This window comes from Microcaecilia unicolor, chromosome 1, assembly GCF_901765095.1.
Source record: "Microcaecilia unicolor chromosome 1, aMicUni1.1, whole genome shotgun sequence".
NCBI lineage: Eukaryota > Metazoa > Chordata > Amphibia > Gymnophiona > Siphonopidae > Microcaecilia > Microcaecilia unicolor.
Window position 1 is genome coordinate 244405211 of NC_044031.1, and position 27814 is coordinate 244433024.

General features: G+C 41.9%; 1 protein-coding gene across 3 annotated transcripts; it reads left to right on the top strand.

The window, feature by feature from the left end:
- LOC115471583 (carboxymethylenebutenolidase homolog) lies at positions 1 to 26499 on the top strand. 3 transcript variants are annotated; one of them, XM_030205264.1, is made up of 6 exons: positions 1 to 162; positions 13082 to 13318; positions 17339 to 17446; positions 19897 to 20039; positions 20838 to 20929; positions 25913 to 26499. In XM_030205264.1, exons 2-6 carry the CDS (start codon positions 13104 to 13106, stop codon positions 26090 to 26092), a joined length of 738 nt encoding a protein of 245 aa, XP_030061124.1. In that variant the 5' UTR covers positions 1 to 162; positions 13082 to 13103; the 3' UTR covers positions 26093 to 26499. The 3 variants fall into 3 exon arrangements, with proteins under 3 accessions (XP_030061124.1, XP_030061140.1, XP_030061133.1); XM_030205280.1 differs by lacking the exon at positions 1 to 162 and adding an exon at positions 301 to 324; XM_030205273.1 differs by lacking the exon at positions 1 to 162 and adding an exon at positions 311 to 354.
- Positions 26500 to 27814: the final 1315 nt, after the last annotated feature.

The window sequence follows — 27814 nt, forward strand, 5'->3', positions numbered from 1 at the left end:
GTGAGATTGCAGACTCAGAGCTGGAAGTCTGCATAAACACGTTCTCTAGGACAAGTGAACGTCAATAATATCCGGAAGTTACGCTCTCTAGCGTTTTAAAGCAGCAGAGATTATTTATTCGCAAGAATCTGACCCAACTAATCCGGACCTGGAAGAGAGAAGGTAAATGCTGGAGTTACACGTTTTACGGCGATCGAAAGATTCCATTGACGTTTGTGCTGTCAGATCAGTTTCTTCATCTTATTTTAACACACTGCCGTGTTTTTTTTTTAATGTTTGTTTGTTTCTTTTCTCATCAGAGCTGACATGATTTTTACCTTCTAGGTACGAGAAAGGGGTTTAAACACTGCACTGGCAAGTAATGTTTGTGTGGTGTAATAGAAATACTGGATGTGTGCTTATTTCTGTTTGTGGAAACGCTACACGCATGAATTCGTGACATACCAGGCCCTATAAGCAGCTCAGTATACGAGAGGTTCATAAACTGCACTGCCCTTTCTTTGATGGAAGTCGATGTGTAACAACCACCACAAAATAAAATCTGCAAAATTGTCATGCATTCATAAAATTTCCGTTGTGGGCGTTAACCCGCACATTCATGGATATTACCAGACTGAGGCTTTTGGTTTTGAAGAAAGGAACTTTTGTCTGCTAAAGAAACTGTTTGCTGGCAGTAATACAACAAATCTGTCAATGCTTCTTGGCAAATTTTAATATAGGTTTTTTTTTAACCATGGTTATGAAAACATGGAAAGGAGGGGAGGTGAGCTGGTGTAATAAACTGCCTTAAACTTTGCCCACAATTTAATTGGGCTTTAGCTTAAAAATGCGTTTTGAGCACGACTTTAACTCTCCAGATAGCCACACGAAGAACCATCAGTCTCTTCATGTACCTGCAAAACAAAGTACAACGTTCAGTTGTACTGTGAGTCCTTGTGTGGCCCTGGATATGCATAAGGTAATGAAGGTATTTGCTATTCAATTCAGATAACCCTGAAGGATGAATGCATGGCCTATTTTATTCCTGTAAGCCATGTGGTACTTAGTACATGTTCATATCTGTTAGAATGTGCTAAGGTTTAATAAAAAGGGCCCTTGATACTTGTTTTGCAACAGAGCACTGTTCAGGCAGATATAAGTGGTTTAAAACAATGTCTCTGATATGAGAATAGCCTCCATAGGTCCACCAAACAGAAGTTTCTATTACTTTTTTTTTTTTATTTTGAGAACTTTATTGAATACTTTAAGCCACACCAACAGTGCAAACAAACTATATTCATTCACAAAAGGACACAGTATAAACAGCAAATGCAAAAAACAAAACAAAACCCAGAAACCAATAAAAGCTATACTGTGGTCCCAGCAAAAAAACAAAAGAAAAGAAAACTAAAACTTCTGACAATTTTATATTTTCAAACTTAGGATGCCCCCATCCTCAAAACCAACCCACCTGACACCCACCCTCCTCAAGTAAACAGAGTGATCCAGACAAGTCCAAGAGCAATACTGGAAAAAATGGGTCCTTCCAAATTACCTACATTTCCCCACCTATTTGCAGTCTCAATGTGGCTCACAATATTACAACATGACAGGCGTCAATCAAGTGTAAGTAAACAAATGAATTACATATAAAGAAATAAATGTAACATAGAAGGATATAATCTAATCAGAAAACAGTCAAACTATCAAGCAAGTAGTAAAGTTTTACAGTTCTTATAATTGATTAATTATGGTAAGCCTTATTAAAGACAAGTTTTTAGTGTTTTTTGAAAGTTGGTTAAGTCATAAATAGTTTTCAGATCAAGTGGTAATGCATTCCACAACTGAGTGCCAATGTAGGAAAAGCAGGACACGTGTACTAGTTTATATTTTAGACCTTTACAACTAGGGAAATGAAGTCCCAGGAGTGTGTGAGCTGATCTTTTAGCGTTCCTGGGTGGCAAATCAATGAGGTCTGATATATAGGCCGGAGCATTTCCATGGATGACTTTATGAATCAGAGTGCAAATTTTGAACATAGTGCATTCCTTAACTGGAAGCCAATTAAGCTTTTCTCTAAGGGGTTTTGCACTTTCATATTTGGTCTTGCCAAATATGAGTCTAGCTGCAGTGTTCTGGGCTGTCTGAAGTTTCTTGATGATATACTCTTTACAGCTGGCATACAACGCATTGCAATAGTCCAGATGACTCAGCACCATAGATTGTACCATGTTGCGAAAAATGTCTCTTGGGAAGAAAGGTTTTAATCTTCTAAGTTTCCACATAGACTGAAACATTTTCTTGGTTGTATTCCTCACATGATTTTCAAGTGTAAGATTTTTATCTATTGTGACTCCAAGGATCTTCAAGGTGTCTGAGACAGGAAGGGAAAAGTTTGGTGTGGTTATGGAGGTGAATTTGCTTGTATTATGTTGTGAAGTAAGTACAAGGCATTGTGTTGTTTCAGCATAAAGTTTTAATTAGAATACATAATTTGGAAGCTTTGGTTGATATCGTCCATGATTTCCATTAGGTTGTCTTTGAACGGAATGTAGATCGTCACATCATCTGCATATATATATGAGTTGAGGCCTTGATTGGATAATAACTTGGCAAGTGGTGTCATCATTAGGTTGAAGAGGGTCGGGGAGAGTGGAGATCCTTTTACTGCCCCTCCTACCCACCCACACATAGCATCCCCCTTTTTTGTTTTTTTTACAGCCCCCACCACACATATAGCATTCCCTTTTTTAAAATTTGTTAATTTAGTTTACTGCTCTCTGCCTCTCTCCCTCCCTGCACCCACATCCATATTTTTTTCAGCCGACTCTGCACTCACTCATGAGGCAGGAGCAGCATGCGAGTACTTCTTTGGGGCAGGAAGGAACCCTACTCTTTCTTGCCCACTGCTGCTGCGCTAGGCTGGTGCCACTGCTTTTTCCAAATGGCCGCTGAGACTTCCTGTGGCAGTCCCACAATATTACCACTTGAAGTCTCTGTGGCCATTTTGAAAATCAGCAGCACCAGTCCAGAGGAGTGGTAGTGAGCAGGAAAAAGTGGGGTTCTTTCCTGCCCCTGACAAGGCATTTAGACCACCAGGGTTTACTCAGGCCAAGGGGGTCAGGGAGTGGGCAGTAGGATCAAGGCTTGTGGGGGGGGGGGTGCAGTGCCAGGACCAAGGCTTGGGCGGATGGCGGCGTTGGCACTGCCAGCAAATCTTTACCGCGGGCTGGGAGGCCAGAAGTGCAGATTCTGTGCAGAAATGTGGAACTCTGCATGGCTGCTGAATTTTGAGCAAATTCTGCGGTCTGCAGTTGTGCAGAATTCCAGCAGGAGTAAACAGTAGGATGTTTCCAATAGGCTTCCAAGGTCGCACATGCTGCACACATAGCATGGTGCACCAATAGAGCCTGAGACTTAGCAAGGCCGGGAGGCTTCCAAGAAAATAAAACTAAAACTAGAGACCACTGACTTGGCTGAGCCATGCTGAGTAGCTTTCCAGTAGGCCCGAGCCTTCACACAAGACCACCAAAGATGGACCATGGTACCAGGCTTCCTACAATCCCTCCAACTCAGAGGGGGAGACAACTGGAAACATATGATGAAGATGTACAGGACTAAGGTATCATCTATACAGAACTTTAACAGAATTCTCTTTCAGAAGTTTCTGTTATTAAAGACATATCTGGCATGGATGCATCGCATGTTGGATGCATTAGATAATGCAAATAGGAGAAAAAAATCCGATACTTATAAACTTTCCACGTGTACCTGCAATATCAGCTTTAGAGATGTACAAAAAGTTTGTTATAAGTGTTTTGAAAGTTCCTGTGGACTCTGTTCCATCTGTTTTTAGAGCCTATTATTTACCGCAGGCGAAGAGGAAGGAGGGAGAGTTGAGTCCTTTCTTTAGAGATGGACAGTTTGGACCTAACTGATTTTTTTGCAGAGATCTGACTCTGACCCTGTAGTTGCTACATTATTAGTGGCTTGTGTTTTAAGCCTTGATAGAGACTGGCTACTCCAGATGTTCTTCCGTACCAAAAAAAACCCCCCAAACATTGTTATTTAAATGTTCTAATTTGTGTTATTAGATGCCTCATTTAGTATTATGCTGACATTGTATTATATCTGTTATTTGAATTTCAGCGCTGTTACAAAAAATTTATATATATATTTGTTGTCCTTAAGCTTATCTCATCCATTGTATTTGTTTATATTTGGTCATTTTCACTATTATACTGTTTACAAATATTAAGTTTTATGTTAAACGGTACCTGCTGTATACCGCCTGGGTGAATCTCTTCATAAAGGCGGTTAATAAATCCTTATAAATAAAGATACAACTTCTATGAATGCGAAAGTCCGGCTCTTTCCTGATGTGTGGAAGGACATGCAGAAAGGGGGCAACAGTTTTTGTTATTGAAACCTTCTGTGTTGAAGTTGGGAGCTCTTTTTTTTTTTTTTGCATAAATGCTTAGTTAAATGTAAGGGCGCATGCTATGTTTTTTTATGAACAGCAACAGCTAACTGCCTTTACTTCTAAAGTAGTGGTCGCTCCAGCTGCAACTGGCTAGTCATTTAGGTGGAATGTTCAAATGCAGTTACTGGATCTGCTACTTATTTAGATCTCATGTCAGTTTCTTCACTACTTATTGCTTTTGTTTTATGACTTAGTTTTCCCCATTTTTTTGTGGTCCAGTGAAGATGTAGGAGTTTTTTCCTCATTCTTCATTCTCTTTATTTATCTCTTTATTTATTTATTTATGCGTATTTTTTTCCCCCTAAGCTCTTTACTGTAGCAAGTGTGATTTTTTTTTTTTTGCTTGTGATTATAATGTGAAATTCTAATAAATCTAAAGTTAGAAAAGGGCTCCTAACCCCCAGATTCTATATAGTTCAACTTGAACTGCACATGCAATTTAGGTCGTATTCTGTATTGTGCATGCAACTTAATTATCTTAACACTAATTGACTTTAATTAAAATTTACACACACAACTTGCTAAGCATATTCTATAAAGTGATGCATGTAAGTTCTAATTTGCACTGCCAAAAAGGGGGCATGGATTGGGTGGATTGTGGGTGTTACTAAAAATTATGCGCTCTGTTATAGAATACAGCTGCTCTGCGCCTAATTTAGTCACCGGCATTTACACCAATATTTACTTTGCGTAAATTCACGCGACTAGATTTAGTCTCGTGGACGGGCCTAGGCGTATTCTATAAACTGCGCCTAAGTTAGGCATTATAAAATACACCTAGATGTGTGTTCTTTTTTTTTTTTTGTTAACCAGTGCCGTATATAGAATCTAGCCCTGACTAGCCGATGAGCCCGTAAAAACGGGCTAGTAAAGGAAGGGGGGGTTTGAAAGGCCCCCCCCTGATAGGTTGCCGCCGCTGCCCCTCCCCCTGGAGTCCCCTCTGCCTCCCCTCCACCCGGGCCGGGTACCTGGCTTCACTATTCAAACCGCTGGAACGCAGCACACAGCTCATCTGAGCTGCCGTCGGCCTTCCTTCTTCTCTGCGTGTGTTCCACCCTCGTGTGACGTAACGTCAGCGAGGGCGGGACACAGGCAGGTAAGGAAGGCCAACGGCAGCTCAGATGAGCTGTGTGCTGCGTTCCGGCGGTTTGAATAGTGAAGCCAGGTACCCGGCCCGGGTGGAGGGTGGGTGGCAGCGGCGACTCCGGGTGGGTGGGGGAGTGATAGCGGCAACCCTGGGGGGGGGGGGAGCGGTGGCAACGGCGGTTCCCTCACTCGCAGGTGCGCAGGTTCCCTCTCTGTCACGCCCCCGTCATCACGTATTGATGCGGGGGCGAGACAGAGAGGGTCTCTACTGCGCATTTGCGAGTGAGCAAGCCTCTTGCCATTTATATGTTTGATTGACTAAATGGCTTTGTAACTATAGTGTGCTAAACTTTGCAGTTCATGCATTTTAATGTGGGAGTTTATCTGTGATAACTTATTCATTTATTTATTACATTTGTACCCCGCGCTTTCCCACACAATGCAGGCTCAATGCGGCTTACATAGTAATTCGAAATACAAAGTCTTATAACAGAAATTTCAAAACGGTAGTGAAACATTATGAAGTTGAGCTTGAATAATGTTTGATAATGTATGATTAGGATAAAATAGGGTAGACAGGATAGTATAAGTTGGGGGGAAAGGGGTAAGGAAGGTTATAATAAAGGGGAGATGGAGAAGAGAAGGATGGGATGCGTAGAGGGGGAATGGGGAGGAGGGGTAAGTAAAACCAATGATGAGGTCGGTATCTAAGTCAGAACAGAATTGGGAATGGAGGTTGGTAAGATTAGGTTGGGACATTAGAGTAGGCTTGCTTAAAGAGGTGAGCTTTCAACATTTTTCTAAAGGGCAAGTAGTCGTTAATTAATCGTATAGGTCTTGGTAGAGCATTCCAAAGCTGGCTGCCCAAATTTTATGTGGTACTTGATTGATGAGGGCTTTCCCATTCTTTTCACAGGCCATGTGCTAATGTTCCCATTAGTGCATGTTACCTTCTGAGTATTTAATATAGGAGCACTTACTACCTCCTATGTGAGAGGTAGTAAATGCTCCTGCATTAACCCTGCATTAGCCAGTTAGCGTGTGATAATTATAATGCATTAGGGAGGGAGGTCTTTTACTAAAAATTAGCTCGAGTTATCTGCAGCAGGGCCCATTTTATTCCTATGGGCCCTGCTGTAGATAACTTAAGCTAATCTTTAGTAAAAGACCCCCTAGCTGGCCCATGCCCTCTCAGGGAAAAATTCTTACAATCAATCGTACTCGTTTTAATACGCAGTAACAGGCAAACTACCACAAAACACTTTTAACACATTTGTTCAGTAGCCCCAGGCTTTTATTAGTCATATACAAATGTACAGTGTATGGGCCTTTTAGATAGGGCTGGATTTATGCATATTGTGACCCCCTAAGCTGCAACTTTTCAGAGCCCCCCTTGATGTAAGTAGGAAGTAAATTGTGAATAGTTTTCCATGCTAGAGAAACAGGAAGCCATGCGCTAAGCTGTAGCTTGTCTACTTTATAGTAAATCCTGCCTTGCTTTCAGATATATATATATTTTTAAATATCTTTATTGTCAGTAAATTATATAGCAAATGAAACCTACAAAAAAAAAGGGGGTTTGACTTCATTCTGTGAAGAAGGAAGGGAGTTTGTTTTGCTGTGAAAAAATACAGTCTGAAGCCAGTTTTCACTCATTGCCTGCAAAATTTAAATAATGGTTAACTGATAAGAACTACTGTGATAGGACTAATTGGTGTTGGTTGTGAAAGAGCTTTTCCCTCCACCTTTCAATCATGACCCAGCAAAAAAATCAAACAAACAAATCAAAAAGCATAGAAGCAGCCTGGAAGACAGGAATGTGGGAGGGGATCATTCTCCTATATTTCCTGTGTTAATCCTTAACTAAAGGACACAAAGGACAATGCTATCCATCAAGCCCAGTATCTTGTTTCAGACAGTGGCCAATAAAGGTCACAAGTACTTGGCAAGATCCTAAAACAGTAAAACCGATTTTTATGCTAATATGCAGTGGATTTCCCCCAAGTCTATCTTAATAATGTCTTATGGACTTTTCTTTTCTTATGGACTAAGGATCACACACTACAAATCTCTCTGTCTGAAAGTCCTTGGCGTCTTGTTGGATAATCACTTGTTACTGGACAACCAAGCCAAACTCATCACAAAAAGAATGTTCCACTCAATGTGGAGGTTGAAGCGTATCAGGCAGTTCCTCACAAAAGAGCTCTTTCGAACCCTTATTCATTTGGTTGGTCCTATCACATATTGATTATTGTAGTGGAATCTATGCAGGTTGCCGTGATTTCATCCTCAAGAAACTCCAGACAGTTCTAAACACTGCTGCAAGGCTAATATTGGGCAAGTCACGCTTCGCCCATGCTTCCCCTCTTCGTTTTATTCTACACTGGCTTCCCATTAAAGACTGTATTACTTTCAAAAACTGTTTGTTGTCCCACAAGATTATTTATGGGGAAGCCCCTGCCTACATGCTTGATTTGATACATCTACCTTCTAGAAATGCTTCTGTGGCTGCTCGATCCTACTTCAATTTACACTACCCAAGTTGCAAGCATGTTAAATATAAATAGCTTTTTGCATCAACCTTCTCATACGTCAGCCCGAAATATTGGAATGTTCTACCACGGCAGCTGAAAGAGACTGTTGACCACCAGCTCTTCAAGACATCCTTAAAGAAATTTTTATTCAAGATTGCTTATCCCTCTGACAATTCTAAAACCTAGTCTTCCTTATCCCCTCTCTTACCCACATATACTTTGACCCCTCCCTTTGACTTTATTGAATCTGTACTCTCCCTGAATTGTAACCATCTGTTATTTTGTAAGCCACATAGAGCCCGCTCTTGTGGGATAATGTGGGGTATAAATGTACCTAAATAAATAAATAAAATTACCAAATCTTTTTTTTAAACCCCGCTTAGCTAACTGCTTTTACCACGATCTCTGGCAGTGAATTTCAGAATTTAATTACTCATTGAGTGAACTATTTTCTCCGATTTGTTTTAAATCCAGTTCATTTTAAAATGTACTACTTAGTAGCTTCTTTGCGTGCCCCCTAGTCCTGGTATTTTTGGAAAGGGTAAACAAGCGATTCATGTCAAAAGTAGTATCTTGTACCAAATCCTAGAACTAACCAAGAGCCAATGCTGTTCAAAGAGAAGTAGAGATAATGTGGTCCCAAGAATAGCTATAACATCATTCAAGATGGGGGGGGGGGGGGGGGCTGGAGCCCAAAGTGTGTGGGTGGGCACATTTTGCCCCGCCTCCCCGCTGCAACCCCACATACCTTGGCTGGCAGGGGACACCAAGCCTCACCAACAGAAGCCTTCCTCCAGCACTGTTCGCTCCCGTTGCCTGCCCTGCTTCCCCTCACATTGCATGTGCTCTGTTTTAATGAAATTGAGCATATGCAAAGCAGTGGCATAGCTATGGGGGGCCACGGAGGCAAGGGCCCCCGGTTTGGCTGGCAGGGGTCCCCAACCCCCGCCAGCTGAAGCGTTTACCTGTCCCATGCTGGTCTCGCCTCCTCTCCTGTTTCCAGTTGCGCTGTGCATGCTCTCATTTTAATGGAACTGAGCGTAAAATGAGCGTGCAGTTCATGGCGCACTGAAAACAGGAGAGGAAGCAAGTGCGAGACCAGTGTGGGACAGATAAACGCTTCAGCTGGCGGGGTTGGGGACCCCCACCAGCAAAGGTACCTTGGAAGCGGCGAGGGAGGGGTGGCGGCTGGTGGAGGCGGCCTAAAATGTGCCCCCCCCACTTTGGGCTCTGGACCCCCCTCCCGCCTAATGCAAAGTGTTACACATGCTTAGTTTCACTAAAACTGAGCATGCACGATGTGAGGGGAAGCAGAGCATGCAGTGCGGTGGAGAACAGTGCTGGAGGAAGGCTTAGGAATCCCTGCCAGCCAAACCAGGGTCCCTAAATTCAAATTGGGGGGGGGGGGCCCAGGCCCCCATGGCTATGCCACTGCTGTGGGGTCATATCTATAAACTGGTTCCAATAGTGTGGCTCCTGTGACATCCGTATCTCCTTTAGGCTGTTTCCGCCTTTTTTCTACATGGTACAGCAGAGGTCCGGTGTTCTGTGTTTTTGTTTATTTTGTACACCTCTATTACAACATATCAGATAATGATGTTTTGTCATGGGGTAGGGTTCTAGGTCTATCTTAGTAAACGTGGGAGAAGATTGTAGGACCGTTTAAAGTACAAATGCCAAGAGTTATGGAACATTTGATAAAAATGCCTTCAATATAACATTGATCTTCTACTGAGCTGTAGCAGAAGAGCAAACAGGGTCAGCTTAACCGTTGGACTAGGTGAGTCTTTAGCCCAGAGCACCAGCTATTAAGAGCATCAAAATACCCAGCCTCTGACCTCACCTGGTCTACAAGTTAAGCCTTTTCTCCCCCCCCCCAACCAACGAGTTCGGCTTCTTCACCTTTCACTTGCCTGCTATCCTGTAAAGTTTACGTTGGTCGCCAGTGGTGGCGGCAGCATCATGACAGGCTTCCTTTGGCCAGCCCTGTACTGCATCTTGCTTCCTTTGATGCAGTTTCCTTTGGGTAGGCTGAGGCAGAGGGGGCTGGTCGAACGGAGCCTGTTATGCTGCCGCTGGCGACCAACGTAAACTTGACAGGACTGCGGGGGAGTGAGAGAGGTGAGGAAATAGTGGCTGACCTGTGGAGAGGGAGAAAGAGACTGGACCCGGGGGGGGGGGGGGAGAGATACCAGTCCAAAGGAGGTAGAAATGCTGAACCCTGGTGGGGGTGGGGGTGCTGCAAGTGATGCAATTGGGAGGAGGGCACCACTATCCCTTGAGCTAACCCTGAGTCCAAATTACATTTTTCCTTTTTATTTAATTATGTTGCCTTTCCCTTGTGTTTCTAGCCCTCGCATAGCCAATTTCAGCTTCACATAGCGCAGTAATAAGGGACATCAATCATCCTTTATCTACAGCAATTCTTTTCCTTCAGCTCCATTTCCACTATCGTTTGTTGCTTCTTAAATTGTTATACCGCCTATGTTGCATTCAAATTAAAGTAGTTTACAATAAAAATCTAGTAAAAAAAAAAAAAAAAAAGGAAAAGAAACACCAATTTATGGATAAGAAAGAGCTAACTACCTAAGTCCATGCAACCATATGACGCTCATTCAGAGAATGAAACACACACAAAAAAAATTGTGTGGCCGCAGTACATATGGGACCACATTACATACAATGCATTGCTCACATACTACGACAGGAAGTAACTGCAGCATTAAAAATCCTAAGAAGTGAAAACTAATTTTAGAGCTATAATATAAAAACAGTACAAGACTGTCGGAGCAGAACATAGTCATAACAATATAGAGAGCATTACAGTAATCTAGCCTTGATGTTATCATGGCATGAACCACTATGATCAGACTTCCCTTTCTCAGTGTATGGAGGTTGTTTGGATTTGGGGGACTAGTGTTGAGTCTAAGTGTACCCCAAGATTTCTGACATCTGATTTAAGGGGGAGTTCATAATTCCTAAAAGAGATTTTCTTTCAGGTATGTAACAGTTTGTGTTCGGGACAAGCAAGAGCTCAGTTTTACTTGCGTTCAGCAGGCAAAGTTTGTTGTTTTTAGCCCATTCTTGAATTGCTGTTGAACAGTCAGTTTATTCAGGACTGTAGTTAAGTCTGGCTCAATGGGTATGAGTAGCTGTGCATCATCTGCATTACTGTAGAACTAAATATCCATCGACCAAATTTGCTCGGCTAGAAGCTTGAGGTGAATATTCAACAAAATAGTCGACAAAAAGGTCAGCACCCATGATGGCAATGAGGTGCTGCTGAGCAGTATGATGTACTGTTGCTTGTTTCAAATCCTTGCTATCGGATAAGTACTGTCACTGACACCTGTTTCTGCCAGTTGTGCTACCATGATATTGTGGTCTAGTGAGAAATCCAGCAGTACTAACAATGAGGGAAATCTCCTGACTTTCTGTGAAGATCTAGTATGGATACAAGGACTTGTTCCACAACCAGGACTGAGTCCAGATAGGCACAGATCTAGTCACTTTCTCTCTTCTAGCCAATCATTGAACTGAGTTCAGACTGTTTGACATTAAGTTCTCCTAGAAATGGAATGTTGGATACTGGCTGGTAATTATTATGTTTATCCTGGTCAAGGTTTTTTTTTTTTTTTAGCAGAGGACACAGCACTTCCTTTTTTTAATGCCGTAGGTGCCCAATAGAAAGAGAGGAGTTCATGATTTTTGAGGCCTCCTACGAGGCTCCTTCTTGTATACTTCAGGGGGTCAAGGGAGCAGGTGGTTGGTCAGAGGCCTCTCAGGATTTTGTCAAGGCCCTCTTCTATTATCAAGTTGAGTCCCATATGTTTGTATAGTGAGAGGGTAAGTTGTTATGCTCCTGATAGGAGACTTGGGTGTGGAGAACTACACGGGAGTGGGGACAGCGGGAATCTTGCGAGGCCACCATTTGTAGTCTCAGCAGCCATTTTAAATAAGAGGCGGAAGTGAGATGGATCAGTGGCAGCATGCAGGAAAGAGTGAGGATCATCCTGGTCAGCATAATTTATCTAGATAGCAAGTGTTGTTTTCTGGATAAATGCTCTTGAGAATTGACCCACTTATTTTCATGAGCTGTTGAATACAATCTTCTAATGCTTTCAAAATATTAGTGTCCATGCAGAACTGCCTTGGTGAGGTTTGGAGAACTATCTGGATTATATTTCTGTCTCAGGATAACTGTACTCCAAGACTCCCCTGTAGACACTGAACAGCTTAAACTCAGACCCAGTTCTAGGCTCACTCTGGAACTGCCAGCTAGTACTGATCCAGTTGACACTCCAGCAACCTTAGGTATCCGTGTGAATGTTTCATGTATAGTTATCACAAAAGAGCTCCTTCTCCTGTCTGGCATCATAGGCCATACAACTTGGGAAGTGACAAGATCTTCCAAGGGTCCTGTAGGAAAGATGGATGTACCCCCACCACGTGGGGGTAGAGAGTGGTGGCTTAATCTGCAGTTCCTCCTAAACTCACTTCCTCCACAGACATCTCTAGCTCCTCCAAGACAATGCATTGACACCGAACAAAAACCCATCGACCCTCTCAAAAGCGCAGGAGCCTCGGAAGGAGGGCTTCTGAGTCACTTCTTCCTCTTCCCCTTTGTCCACAGGTCATAATAAAAATGAGGGGGGAGGGGGAGGAAAAGGGCATTTTGGGGAAGGAGTGGCTCACATGGTGCATGTGGTCAGGCTGCCATTGTGTACCTCCCTCCATCTCAGTTGGGAACTATCCTGCCCCGCTGCAACCTAACCTGATCACTTCATCCCTCCTTCACTGAAGGCATGACTTTATTATAATCATTTTCCAAAGCAGGAGGATTAAAGCATATGTTTACAAATATATATAATTTCCAGTTATGCTAGAAATGACAAGTTGCAGTCTTGAGCTATATTTCTTTATATTTTTAAAACTTTTATACTCCCTTTTGTATTTCACTTGCTGGAAGGTGATTAATTTCTGTCTTCTCTTCTTGCAGCTTTCCTGTAGATGTTTTCATAATGGCGAATGAAGCATGTCCTTGCCCATGTGACATTGGTGACAAGTTTGAATATGGGGGGCTTGGCGAAGAGGTGCAAGTTGAGCATATCAAGGCTTATCTTTGCAAACCACAGTACAGCTCTGATAAAGCAGTCATTGTAGTACAAGATATATTTGGCTGGGACCTTCCAAACACGAGATACATGGTTGATATGCTCGCAGCTAACGGATACATGTAAGTGACACTCACAGAAATCTTATTTGATACATTAAAAAAGTGGTCAGTGCACACAAAGGATTTTTTTTTTTTTAATTTCCTTAGTATGTCTGTTCTCGATTCTGCTATTTGGCAACTTAGAGTGACTTCCCCTGACTGCACTCTAGTTGTCTGCTCAGTTGACCTGAATATCCTCTGACATTTGCTATTAGTGAGATTTTGTAGAGTGGCTGATCTACCCCACATTCCCCAGGCCTATGCCCCCATGAAGGACTATAGCTCCTATTTCTCCTACATTACTTTTTTGGTCTTTTTTTCCCCCCTCATTTTGTTTTAAAATATAACTGAGAAAGGAAAGGAGTATTTTCAGATTATTATTATTATTTTTTTTGCTGTTTTCAAATTCCATGCAGAGGAACAGTCTGCAACACCGTGTTTATTAGAGGTGAGCATGCCATTTGGGGCCCTTTCACAAAACTGCCTTGGTGCACTCTCTTATATGGAGCCACGAGCAAACAGGAGAAACCTCACATAGAAAGTCCAATAAAAAAGGAGTACAGGATGGACAATGGACTCTCCAAAACAGGAATCCAGCACCTAATAGATACTTTATTCTATGCTTGTACAGCAGGACCCAACACGGTCATGTTTCGGCGTGATAAAACACCTGCCTCAGGGGTCACAATGATGTTCAAACAGATGTGAATAGATAAAACTACCCAGGGTACTTTGTTCAAAAACAAAATGTACAGACATCCAGCACAGCTGACACCTTCACTTATGCCTGGGAATATGCCATTTGCACCAACTGAAACACGGTGCAGACATACACGTCTGAGGGGCCCTTTTACCAAGCTGTGGGAAAAAGGGCCCTGCGCTGGTGGCAGGGGCCATTTTTCCCGCATGCCAGGGCCCTTTTTACCGCAGCAGGTAAAAAGACCCCAGGCACACATGGTCATGTGGTAAGAGAACTCTTACTACATGCCCATGTGATGTGGAGCCCTTTGAGGTGACGATAAGGGCTCCTGCGTTAACGCAGCGGTAACCAGGCAGCACGCGGCGATGCCCGATTACTGCTGGGTTATTGCCGCGCAAGCCATTTCTGGGGGTTTTCCTTTTCCCCGGAAATGGCACGTGCTCGGGGTGAGACTACCGCCAAGGGCCTTGTTGGGCCGTGGTAGTCCCGTTATATCCATGACCCTCCCATTTCTGCACCCCCTTTTTCATATCACATGTAAATGCTAGTAATTTTGGTGACTTTATAGAATGAGGGGGTTATTGCACAAATTGCTAGAATATTGTAATTTTTGCACCTTCCCCTTTATAGAAAAAAAACCATAAAGCCTTTTTTAACACAGAAAAAGGCTTTTGTATAATTGCATAACCACAGAAAATCATACTCTAGATTACACTATTTTTTATGTATATCTGTCTTTATTGGTTCCTGTTTTTATATTGGTATATGCTTTTATGTTATAGTATCCATCTCCTGGATTCATTACTTGAGGTATTGTGGGGTCCTTTTACTAAGCTGCAGGAAAAATGACCCTGCGGTAGCTGCAGAGGCTGTTTTTCCTGTGCGTCAGGGCCCTTTTTACCGCAGAAGGTAAAAAGCCTCTAAAAAAAATGGCCATGCAATAAGATTACTCTTACCGTGTGGCCATGTGGGAGGGAGCACTTACCACCACCCATTGAAGTGGCGGTAAGGGCTCCCACAATAACCTGGTGGTAACCATGCAGTGTGCAGTGTTGCCTGATTACCTCTGGGTTAGTGCCGCACTATAAAATAAAAAATGTTTTCCGGCACACTGGAAATGGCGTGCACTCGAGGCGGAACCACCGCTGGTGGCCGCGTTGGCCAGCGGTAGTTCTGGGTTAGTGTGCGGTCAGCCAGTGTTGGGCTTACCGACACTTTGTAAAAGGGCCCCCCGTATTTTGCTATATTTTATGTTTTCAATTTTTTATAATTAATTTTTTCTTCTTTTATTGTTATATTTTTGTAATTTTTCTATTAATGTATTTTTTTTCTTTTATTGTCATATTTTATATAGATCACTGACACAGGCGCTGTGAGCTGAAACACAGCCCATGTTGGGTCAATTGATAAGACTGATCTATGTTGTGAATTAAAGACTTGTTCCATTTGTGAAGGCTCTTGGTGCTTTTATTCTTTGCACAGAAAAGCATAGACAAAGGGTGCCTAGTTTAATGAAAACTCTGCATAGGTATTCTCAGGGATGTAGTATGAAGGCAGGGTTGTATATACATATTTTATAAAATATTAGTCACAATATGAAGTGGAATGAAAATATACTTCATAAGCTGAATTCTGTATATCACTGATAATGGACAATCCAAGCTTGCATATAAACACTTCAAATGTTTTATGAAAGTTTAATGGACCTCAGTGTGGGGATCAAGCGGTTAACAAACTTCAGTGCCTCGTTTGACCACCCCAGATTCACCACCGGTCTCTAAATATTTGGTCTTAATATTCTTATATTCTTGTTAGTAATGCTCAATAGTGAAAATAAACTATCATCTCAAATCTTATGTGTTTAAACAATAGATACTATCTTATGCTGTGGGTAAGCCACTTAGCTTTTAATGAATGAAGTTGGCTATGAAGGGTTCTTCTATTCGACATGTAACATGTTTCGCCAACTGGCGGCTGTTTCAAGGATGACCTGCCTAGATGAAAATGAATACACTGTATTAGAGTTTACAAATCATTTAGAGTAAAGGTAACTTATAAGATTATTTCTCACCAAGTTTAGATGCCTGCCATAAATGCTGACAACAAAGCTCTAGTGTCATCAAGATAGCGGCTACGCATTTGAATTGAAATTTTAAAGAACAGCTGATCCTGAATTCCACCTATCAGGAGCTTGGACCAAAATTAGGGTGGGCCATTCTAATTCAGCATTCAGGCCCATAGGGCTGACAGTTCGTAAGGTATAAATCCAAAATTGCTCTCAAAAACTTAATAATTTTTCCAAATGGCCACTCTCTCAACCCATCATGACTGAATCTATTATTCCCGATCTTCCCAATGGTGATTCAGTTGCTGCCAATGAGCAAGCAGCAGGACTTGTAATGTCTCTGTAATGATCCTGGATTTCTGTTCATTAAATCTGTTTAATCAGACGAGTGCTTCTGCCAACATAGACCAACTTGCACGAACATTCAGTGATGTAAACTACATTATTGTTATTACAAATAGTGTTTTGACTAGATTCTAGCTTGTGCCCAGTGTTAGGAGCTATCCACACTGATCCAGTATATGTGAGGGTGCTTACTTTGGAAATGCCCACATGCCTCATGGGACCCTGAGACTTCACGATTAGAATACTGGAAATATCTTTGTGGTGTCGACAATTCTCCAATAGTCTTCCCTCGTTTGTAGGCAGTAATTGGGAATTCGTCAAAACCAGAATATAGTTGTAATAAATGCCAATGTGCTCTTAAAGATTGAATAATTAGGTATACATGAGAAGAAAAGGGCAGAACACATATTAAGTGATCTTGTTCCACTTGTATTTTATATTGTAATAACATTCTGAGCAAAGCATGCTCTTAAATATGCTTGTCTTAAAGCTTTACCCAGATGCCCCCTCTCTTCAAATCATGTCATCGAAATTCAGGCTTCTCGTTAGAAATCATTGAACGATGTACAAATCCTTCTAAGATGTACCTACTGACAGATTATATTCCAATTTGTAAGGATACATCTGCATAAAATACACACACATTAACAGCTTATTCAGAGTGGGTGTAAGTTTATGCATTAACATTTGTGCTCTATTAGGGCTGAATCTGGAAGCCTGTATTTATAAAGGCATGTAGGCACCTAGGTTGCCTTTCTTTTTAAAACATGTCTTTTTTTTTTTTGTACTTCACGCATTGGCATTCTATTATCAAATCCCAAAATAGATGGCAGTATTTTTTTAAATGGCCATTTTAGAATGAACTAGCAATAAATATACATTAGAATGTGTTTAGGAGGTTTTTCTTTAAAATTTTGTTTTTCTCATACAGAGCCATCTGCCCAGACCTTTTTGTTGGGAAAGAAGCTTGGAGCCCAAGTGCTGATTGGGCCACCTTTCAGGAATGGCTGAAAACCCGACCAGCAAGAAAAACAGACAAGTAATCTGTACATTTACTGCATTTCATGTACACTGTGGCATGTGATCTTATTAAAACCATTTTTCACAAAAAGTTGCAGGAATGATAGGAGGCGTTTTCCCCATGTTAATTGATGTCTTGAACTGATGAGAGGGACATCAACTGATAATGACGAAAACAGTTTTCTTACATCATCTACTACCAAAGATTTTATTTGAAAAGAGAATTAACATTTTATCTAAAGATGCAATTCAGCTGGGTAATATTTACTAAATCTATACCGACTGGCCAGCCCACTTTTCTTTCAGAGTTTGTCTTTTATTAACGACACATCTCTATATAAATATATTGTCTATAGCATCAGCTATGGGAAGATACATGTTAAGACTAGCTTAGTTTCCCCTCCATGCTATAGGTTATCTTATGCCTTTCAATAGGCAAATACCTTTAATTAGACCAGTGGTTCCCAAACCTGGTCCTGGAGGCACCCCAGCTAGTCAGGTTTTCAGGATATCCACAATGAATATTCATGAGAGAGATTTGCATGCAGTGGAGGCAGTGCATGCAAATCTCTCTTGTGAATATTCATTGTGGATAACCTGATTGGCTGGGGTGCCTCTAGGACCAGGTTTGGGAACTACTGGGTTAGACAATAGCAGGCAGCTTGGTAGTTTTCAACCCAGTCTTCAGGGACCATCTGGCCAGTTGGGTTTTCAGGATATCCACAATAAATATGCATGCGATGTATTAGCATGCACACCTACATTGCATGCAGATGTCTTTCATGCCTATTCATTGTGGGTATCCTGAAAACCTGACTAGCCAGGTAGTCCCTGATGACCACTGGCCTACATTTCTGTTGCCATAAGATAACACAGGCATACAATGCAACCAACTGTGCGACTACGACAGCCATGAATCAAGTGGTCATAATTATGAATGATAATGTAATAGCTTTTTTTGGGGGGTGGGGTGGGGGGAGCACTTAAAGGCTGGAGAAGAAGATGACGGGCTGCACCAGCACACAGTATGGAGCACATTAACCTATTGGGAACATTGCTGTGCTGGATTTTGTGTACAGAAATGTTTATACTTATTTATAAATGTGATATTTTGCATTAAAAGACCCGAAAGTGGGAAATAGTTGATGTTAAACTCAACCAATGGTTAAAATTTCATAAGTCAACAACCCTAGCTCAATGTATTTGAAATTACAATCAAAGCAGTATTTGTTTTTACCTTATTCATGTGAACCGCATAGATCAGCTTTTATATAATCAGTATTAAAATAAATGAATAAAAAAACAAATTGATTGTTAGTACCAGAATAAAGGGGATTTTTTTCCCCATAAAAAAATCTTAAACAGCATAGCTTCGTTCTTAAGTTCTCTTAAACTGAACAATGAAATGTCCAGTAGTCTCTTCTGAAGCAGCTGATATTGTGTTCGTACAGACTAGTCCGTCGCTGTTTCAGGGACCAGCATAAAACACAGCTAGTTGTTGTATGGAGCTCCCACTGGATTAAGCTTTAGAAGGCTGTCATTGCCACCCCCTGGGAAAGAGCCTTCAAGCAGCAAAGTAATTTGGTATAGATGTAAATCAGCAGTACAAAAATCTGCTAGCTGAGCTGATAACCTGAGAAGTTTAAAAAGCAACCAAAACCCCTCTCTGGCTTTGATGGGCTGCTTGGAATTAGCCTCACTAATTCCTAAATATTTTCAGGGGCCTGGTGTGTTAAGCTCTCTTGCAAACTTGGCACATTATCTTAATCGCTTACCTACAGGGATGACAGAATTGGTGCTCAGGCAAAAACTGTTAATAGCTTAAGAGAAACAATACACAACAATAAATTTAAAGAAACTGAAGAAACCATGTAGCAGAGAGAGAGAGAGAAAAAAAGCAGAAACAATTTAACATAATTTCTGAAGTCTCATCTACAGATGATGCCACTTTCTGTAGAAAGACAGAACTTGAAGAAAAGATTTGAGAGCTGGTAGGATTTTGGATGGTGGGATCTGTGAAATACCTGGGGCCTTTTTTACGAAACCGCGCTAGCGATTCAGTGTGTGGTAATGGCGACAAAGCCCATTCACTTTGAATGGGTTTCATCGGCAATGCTGCGTGGGAATCGCTAGCGCGGTTTGGTAAAAGAGGCCCTTAGCTTTTAGATTTATTCTATCCATTTCCCAAGAGTATCATCCTCTGTCAGAATGGGAGCTCCTTCCAGCAAAGACCAAGATGCAAGGGAGAGCTTCTGGAAGTGTTTGCGAACTGAGAGAGTGCCCCAGGTTCAACTAGTTGAATGTGGAAGAAAATGTAACATTTAGACTCTGTGATGAGGCCTCACACTTTTGAGATCAAAATGATGGCTTTTTTTTGTAATTGTAGAGGAGGGACACTTTTCATTCTTAGTACCTTACCACTCAAAACTTCTTTTAATCTTTTTTTTTTTGTTTGTTTGTATGGTTTAGGGAGGCTGAAGTTACCTTGAAGTACCTGAAGGAACAGTGCAATGCAAAGAAGTTTGGGATGGTTGGCTTTTGTTGGGGTGGAGTTGTTACCCATCACCTGATGCTGAAGTACCCAGAGATAAAGGCTGGAGTATCAGTGTATGGTAAGCTGTAGATCCACCTACTCAAATATATCTGCACTTTATCGATATTTACGCAGGTTCCACACTTACTGTTTGCTCTGCATGACCATGACCTAGTTTTGTTTTTTTTTCAGTCGAGGATCTCAGAATTTGTGTTTTCAGCCTTCTGGCTTCAAACAAGGGTTTTTACTGTGGAGCTAAAGGAACATTGCTCTAGCTCAGGGGTAGGCAACTCCAGTCCTCGAGAGCTGCAGGCAGGTCAGGTTTTCAGGATATCCACAATGAATATGCAGGAGATAGGTTTGCATACCATGGAGGCAGTGCTTGCAAATCTATCTCCTGCATATTCATTGTGGATGAAAACCTGACCTGCCTGCGGCTCTCGAGGACCAGAGTTGCCTACCCCTGCTCTAGCTGAACTAGTAGAGAACCTAATCTACTGGGTTGCTGATATCCTTCCTCTTATTATTTCACCATGTCACAATATCATTTGGTACACATGCAGAAAAAAAGGGTGATTGGTTTTGAGGCCAATTCTTGTGTTTATTGGAAGTTTTCTGGTTGTATGTCTGTTTTTTTTTTTTGGACAGGGTGGATAGGAGGAAGGCTGGGAATGAGATTGTGTTAATTTAATGTAACAATTTTATTTCTTTGATTGTGGTTGTTTTTTTTTTTTTTTTTTGTTACATTTGTACCTGCACTTTCCCACTCATGGCAGGCTTGTTTTAGATGGTGCAAATTGCATTGGACAATCTTTCTAAGGCTGGGAAAGTGGCATATAAAACTTTTAAATAAATAAAATGGTACACCTTTTTTCAGGAATAATCAAAGAAACTGAAGACCGATACAATTTGCTCAACCCCACGTTCTTTATTTTTGGTGAAAAAGATCCTGTCATTCCTCTGGAACAAGTAAGTTGCAGTTTTCAAGTGACTAATTTCTACAAAAAGAGTGCAGCGAACTATAAATATCTGTTATTTGATGGGCTGTATGAGGTGCAGGGGCATTTTTGATTATCAATGAGACACTGTGTTAACAGGGTACTAATTATATCATTACTAGTAAAAAAGGCCCGTTTCTGACACAAATGAAACGGGCGCTAGCAAGGTTTTCCTCGGAGTGTGTATGTTTGGGAGAGTGTATGTGAGAGTGACTGTTTGAGAGTCAGAGTGAAAGTGTGAGTGTGTGTGTGTGTGAGAGAGAGAGTGAGTCTGGGTGTGAATGTGTTTGTGAGAGAGTGTGTGTGTGAGAATGAGAGTGTGTGCAAGTGTGTATGTGAGACACAGTGTGAGAGAGAGTGTGTGTGTGTGGGCGAGAGAGAGAGTGTGTGTGAGACACAGATTCTCTGTGAGAGTGAGTGTATGAGACCAAGCGAGTGTGTGAGTGACTGTGTGGCACATAGAGAGTGAATGTGATACAGTGTGAGACAGAGTGTGTGAGAGTGAGAGTCAGAAAGACATTGTATATGAGAGAGAGAGTGTGAGCCCTGCCCTCCCAATCCATGCCCATCTGTCCCCTGCCCCCTCCATTCATCCTTTTCCAGCAATACCCCTCTCTCCCTGAGCCCTGCCCTCCCAATCCATGCCCATCCATGCTCCTCTGTCACCTGCCCCCTCCATTCATCCCTATCCAGCAATTCCCCTCTCTCCCTGAGCCCTGCCCTGCAATCCATATCCAACCATGCCCAGCTGTCCCCTCCATTCATCCCTATCCAGCAATTCCCCTCTCCCTGAGCCCTGCCCTCCCAATCCATGCCCATCCATGCTCCTCTGTCCCCTGCCCCCTCCATTCATCCCTTTCCAGCAATTCCCCTCTCTCCCTGAGCCCTGCCCTCCCAATCCATGCCCATCCATGCTCCTCTGTCCCCTGCCCCCTCCATTCATCCCTTTCCAGCAATTCCCCTCTCTCCCTTCCATGACCCCCCCTCGCATCCATGCTCCTCTCTCTCCCATGTCCCAGCCTGGCCCGCCCTCTTCTGCCCCCCCCTCCCCCTTCGCATCCATGCTGTCATTTCTCCCCTGCCCTCCCGCTCCCATTGTTCAACTTTACTGCCCACCCTCTTCTCTCCCCCCAACATCCCTTTTTTTCTTTTTTCTTTTTAAATTTACCTCCGTGGCGGTTCCGGCAGCGCAGCGTCAGGGAAGGAGGCGGCGCTCCCGATGTCTAGCCTTCCCTTCGCTGTGTTCCGCCTTCTTCTGACGTCATCCTTGACATCAGAAGAAGGCGGAACACATCGAAGGGAAGGCTAGAGACGTCGGGAGCGCCGCCTCCTTCCCTGACGCTGCGCTGCCGGAATTGTTTGGTTTTTTTTCTGCCCTCGACGTCATGACGTTTTACGCGAGGGCGGGGCAGAGACGGCTGGCTGGCTTCACACCACGAATCCACGAACCCTACAGGGAGTGTTTGAGTGGCTTCAGAACGTTGTCTTCAGAACGTTCACGGTGCGTTTTATTATATTAAGATGATAGGATCAAAATTTTTTTTTTTTTGGGGGGGGGGGGGGGGGGGGGGGTTGTGCTGTGTTTGGGTCTTCGGGGCTGGCTGGATCACAGAACCAGAACCCAAGCCCCTACCCAAACCAAATACCCTCAACTGTAATATTCTTGGACACCAGCCTGGGCATCCACAAAAAGATTACAAACAAAACAATCTTATCATGTTAGCAACTGTTTATTCTTACAAAATTAGCAGTAAAGCAGAAACTAGTTTCTTAGCAAGAATAAGCAGAAGCAGGCGCTAAAGGCTATTAGCGCCATACTAGTGCCTGCATTTGCTACTGCCCCATGATCAGAGCTCCAGAGTGTGTGAAACAACACGCTCGTGGGCTCTGAATGCAACTAGCATGCAAATGCATGCAAAACAGGGTTAAACCTATTCATTTCCAATGATCAGCAACCAGAATGCCAAAGATTGGCTCGCTGGCTGCAGCAAACCCTACGCTACTGGTGTTAGGGTTTGCAGACCATTTGGTAGGAATGTGAGCCTTGTTCAGCATGCATTTGCATGCTAGCAGGGCCCCCAATCCCCCCAATGCAGCAGCCCCCTGCAGGAACCCTGACTTAACCCGCCCCCCAGTGACGGCAGTGACGGGGCTGGAGGTCCAGCATCAGCCAATGTCCCTGGTGGCCCAGTCAACTCCCCTCCCCAACCTGGTGGTCTAGCGGCCCTTCCCCACCCCCCTTATCTTCAGTTGGAGGAGGGAGGTGGCCTCCTTCCTCTCCCATCGGCAGTGCCTGGAAAATGGCAGTGTCCCTCCCTGCCCCATGCATCCTGGGATGTGCTGGGTGGGGCTTCACACCATCCCTTTTATAGTGTGAGAGGTGGCGGTGTTGGGTCCCCTGGGAAACAGTGATCATAACATGATAAAGTTTGAGCTACTATCTGGGATGACCCCACAGACGAATTCTACAGTAGCTGCATTTAATTTTTGAAGGGTGACTATAATAAAATGAGGAAAAAGCTTAAAAAGAAGCTAAAAGGATCGGCTGCAAAGGTTAGGACACTAAATCCAGCGTGGACATTATTCAAAAATACCATCTTGGAAGACCAGACCAGATGTGTTCCACATATTTGCAAAGGTGGAAAGAAGAGAAAATGACAGCCAGCATGATTAAAAGGTGAAGTGAAAGAGGCTATTACAGCCAAAAGAATGTCTTTCAAAGAATGGACCCAAATGAAGAAAATAAGAAGCAACATAAGCACTGGCAAGTCAGATGCAAAGTATTAGTAAAGAAGGCTAAAAGAGAATATGAAGAGAAACTTGCCGCAAAGGCTAAAATTCACAGTAACAACTATTTAAAGTACACCAGGAGCAGAAAGCCTTTGAGGGAATCCGTGGGACTGTTAGATCACCAAGGAGCAAAAGGGGCACTCGGAGAACAAGGTCGTAGTGGAGAAACTCAATGAATTCTTTGCTTTGGTCTTTACAGAAGAAAGGTTTACAAGGGTGATGATGCGGAGGAACTAAAAGAAATCTCTGTGAACCTGGAAGATGGGTGCTGAGCTAAATCGACAAATTAAAGAGTAGTAAATCACCTGGACTGGATGGCGTATATCCAAGGGTACTCGAAGAACTCGAGCAGGAAATTGCTGATTTGCTGTTAGTAATATGCTGTAACCTGTCATTAAAATTGTTCATAGTACCTGAAGATTGGAGGGTGGCCAATGTGATGCTGATTTTTAAAAAGGGTTCCAATGTGATCCGTGAAATTAGAGACCGGTAAGCCTGACATTGGTGCTGGGCAAAATAGTGGAAACAAATAGGAGGAAGTATTTTTTCACTCAACGAATAGTTAAGCTCTGGAACTCTTTGCCAAAGGCTATGGTAACAGTGGTTAGCGTATCTGGGTTTAAAAAAAGGTTTGGACAAATTCCTGGAGGAAAAGTCCATAGCCTACTGTTGAGACAGACATGAGAAGCAGCTGCTTGCCCTGGGATTTGTAGTATGGAGTTTTGCCACGATTTGGGTTTCTGCCAGGTACTTGTGACATGGCTTGGCTACTGTTTAGAAAACAGGATACTGGGCTAGATGGCCCATTGGTCTGACCCAGTATGGCTACTCATTATGTTCTAATAACATCCACACCTGATTTAGTGTCCTAACCTTAGCAGCTGAACCTTTTATTTTCTTTTTAACCATTTTCCTCATTTTATTATACTCGCCCTATGATAATTAAATGCAGTTATAGTAGATTTCCTTTGCGGGTTCATCCCAGATAGTAGCTCAAACTTGATCATGTTATGATTGCTGTTTCCCAGGGGACCCAACACTGCAACCTCTTGTATTGTGCCCTGCATATCACCAAGGACCAGATCCAAAATGGCTCTTTCTCGTCAGAGTGCTAATCTGTGTATAAATAGCATTGCAAAAATTTTATGCACAGAATAGAATGCTAATCAGTGAGAACACACATCTTTGCACAAGTTTAGCACAGATTCTATTAGCATATACTATATTTTCATACATATAACATGCATGTTGTACAAACAGTACACATCTCTGCACGCTATATGCATGAGTGTGCTATAACAGTATATTTTTACTAAGACACGCGAATTGCCAAACACATTTGTTTTTAAGGCCTTTTCCTTTTCTTTTTAGGTTTTTGCGGGTTTTGTTCAGTAATAATGCCTGCAAGCACTTAAAAAGAAAAGCCCTTAAAAACAAATGTATTAGTTTGGCAATTAGCACGTCTTAGAAAAATAAATTGGTATAGTGTTCGTTATCCCTGGGATTCTATATATTGCGCCTTAATTTCCATATGGAAATTGAAGCATATTCTATAATAATGTGTGTAACTTAATTGGATGTTAAGCATTTATTAGCTATAATTGGCATTTATTAAGATTTACACACACAACTTGCTAAGCATAGTTGAAAAGGGAGTGTGACCATGGGCGGTGCATGGGCATTTCTAAAATCTATGTGCATTACTATAGAATACATCTACTCTGTGCCTAATTTAGGCATCCTGATTTACACCAAGTAAAACATGACGTTAATGGCTGCGACTAAATTCGGTCAAGTGGAGAGGTGCTATGTACTGCATGGAAATTTAAGCCTATTTTATAATATATAGGTGTATTTTAGAGAATACGCTTCAAGGTATTTTTTTTCCCATGCAGAATTTTCAGGCACTATATAGAATCTTAACCCTATATTCGTGGATGCATTATATCAGTTTATTTTTGCATAGACTTGCAATATGCCCATGTTACAGGTGTGCACATTATATACTTGGGCGTGTTATATGTGTAAAAATACAATAATTCATTTACTCCATTGGCGTACAGCTTCAACTCAAGCTTTCTGTGTTGTCTTTTAAATGAGATGCACTCTAAGCAAAAGCTGTAGCTGAACCTGAATGAGAGTAACAGGATGCTTTGTGTTTCAGGTCACTGAACTGGAACAGAAACTGAAGGCGCACTGCAAGACCAAATTTGAAGTTAAAGTTTATCCTGGACAAACTCATGGATTTGTTCATCGCAAGAGAGAAGATGTTAATCCTGAGGATAAACCTTATATTGAGGAAGCAAGAAGGGACATGATTATGTGGCTGAACAAATACATTTAATTTTCTGGTTCTTCTTTGGCTACCTATCTTCTGACAGTGCTATTTCTCTTGCTTTAGCTGGAGGTTAGAGAATAAAAATAGCCTGCAGTGGATTTTGTAAGGAAGTAATAGAGGTTTTAAGGCAGGCACTTTGAAAACAAAATTCTGTAATCTAAAGACTTTTAGACAGCATGATTTAGTAATGAAATCAGAAATTTCCAGGAAAGTATTTTTAAAATTTTGCAATTAACCTTCAGCATGATTCAGTAATGAAATCAAAAATTGTCAGGAAAGTATTTTTTTAAATGTTGCAATTAAACTTGAGCAAGCAATCATGGCTATTATGAGGTTTTATTTTGTTGTATGTACTGTATATGCTTTTTAAATGACCTAAACCAAATACAAAACACACACCCTCCATGAATACAGCTCACATACTATCACATTAATTTCTTTATTTAAAGAAAAAAAAAAACCCCCAAACTTACAGCCACCTTTTAAGAATAGTCCAGAATGTTTACAATTGAGCATCAAAAATATTTAGAGAAGAAAATGCATACTGCATATAATAGACTTCCTATGTAGGATAACTTCTGAATTCAGGGTAGTAGTGTACCTCACCTTCTTTTGCCAAAACTAATTTGCATATTTTGACAGGTGGTCATGCTCACTTCTAGTCCCAGCAGCCAATCAGAATTGAACACACCCATGCCCCTTGATGACCTCACTGGGTGTGACTTTGTAGCCCTACCCAAACCATACCTCTTTTACATAACTCCACCCCTAACCACACCTTACTTGTATAGTCCCACCCTAAGCCCTGCCCCCATGTTGGCATAACCCCATCCCAAGCCCTGCCCATTTTGGTGATATGACAGGAAGTGATGCCATAGCCACATCCCTTTCCCCAAGATGGCAGCTACCAAAGAGGTTGAAGCCACTTAGGAGATCCTTTGTTTCCTCTTCTGTGCACAGCCATCATCTAATACACTCAAAACAAAGCAAGCAAACCTATGAGCTACTGCATCCTCATTGTCGTTATTTGTTAGTAGCATTTTTATTTAACTTGTATTTTCAAACATGCTGGAGTGTGCAGCATACAAGTGTACACAGAGGAAGTTATTGGTTTAAATTGTTCTACATTTTAAATGATGTCATTTGGTGGTGGTGGTGGTGGGGGACTAGCTGGCTGTTGGCACTCCCTGTATTTGTGAAGAGATGTTTTCACCTAGTAAAGGTCCACCACAACAGACATCATGGTATGAGAATCAGGTAGTTAACAATCAGACTTACTATAAGTACAATTAATAAAAATAATTAGGTTGAAATTGGGAGCATTTAACATCTTTTTTTCCTGTGCCTACATCAAAAGAAAAAGATAGCATGTGGGAACTTGCTCCTTTTTGTTTTGTGGAATGCAGTGGTATATTATAAAAATGCATTTGCTTTTTTTTGTTCTTTTACTACTATTTCACTTACATGTATTGAAATAATGAGGTAGGGGCTTCCTTCATGCAGATGTTCTGTCCAGAGGCAGTCTAAATGTGCCAACAGTGTTCAGTTCAGCGTACTATTTGCCACCAAGTTCATACAAAGTTTATTATGTTCAATGGAAAATAAATCTGTTGGCTCAGGCAGCTTGCTACATGAATATTCCATTGCTATTTCATTATTGATACCAAGTATTACATATTAAGGGCATTTGCTGTAAAGTTTGTTTTAATTTGTTTATTCAGCCTTACA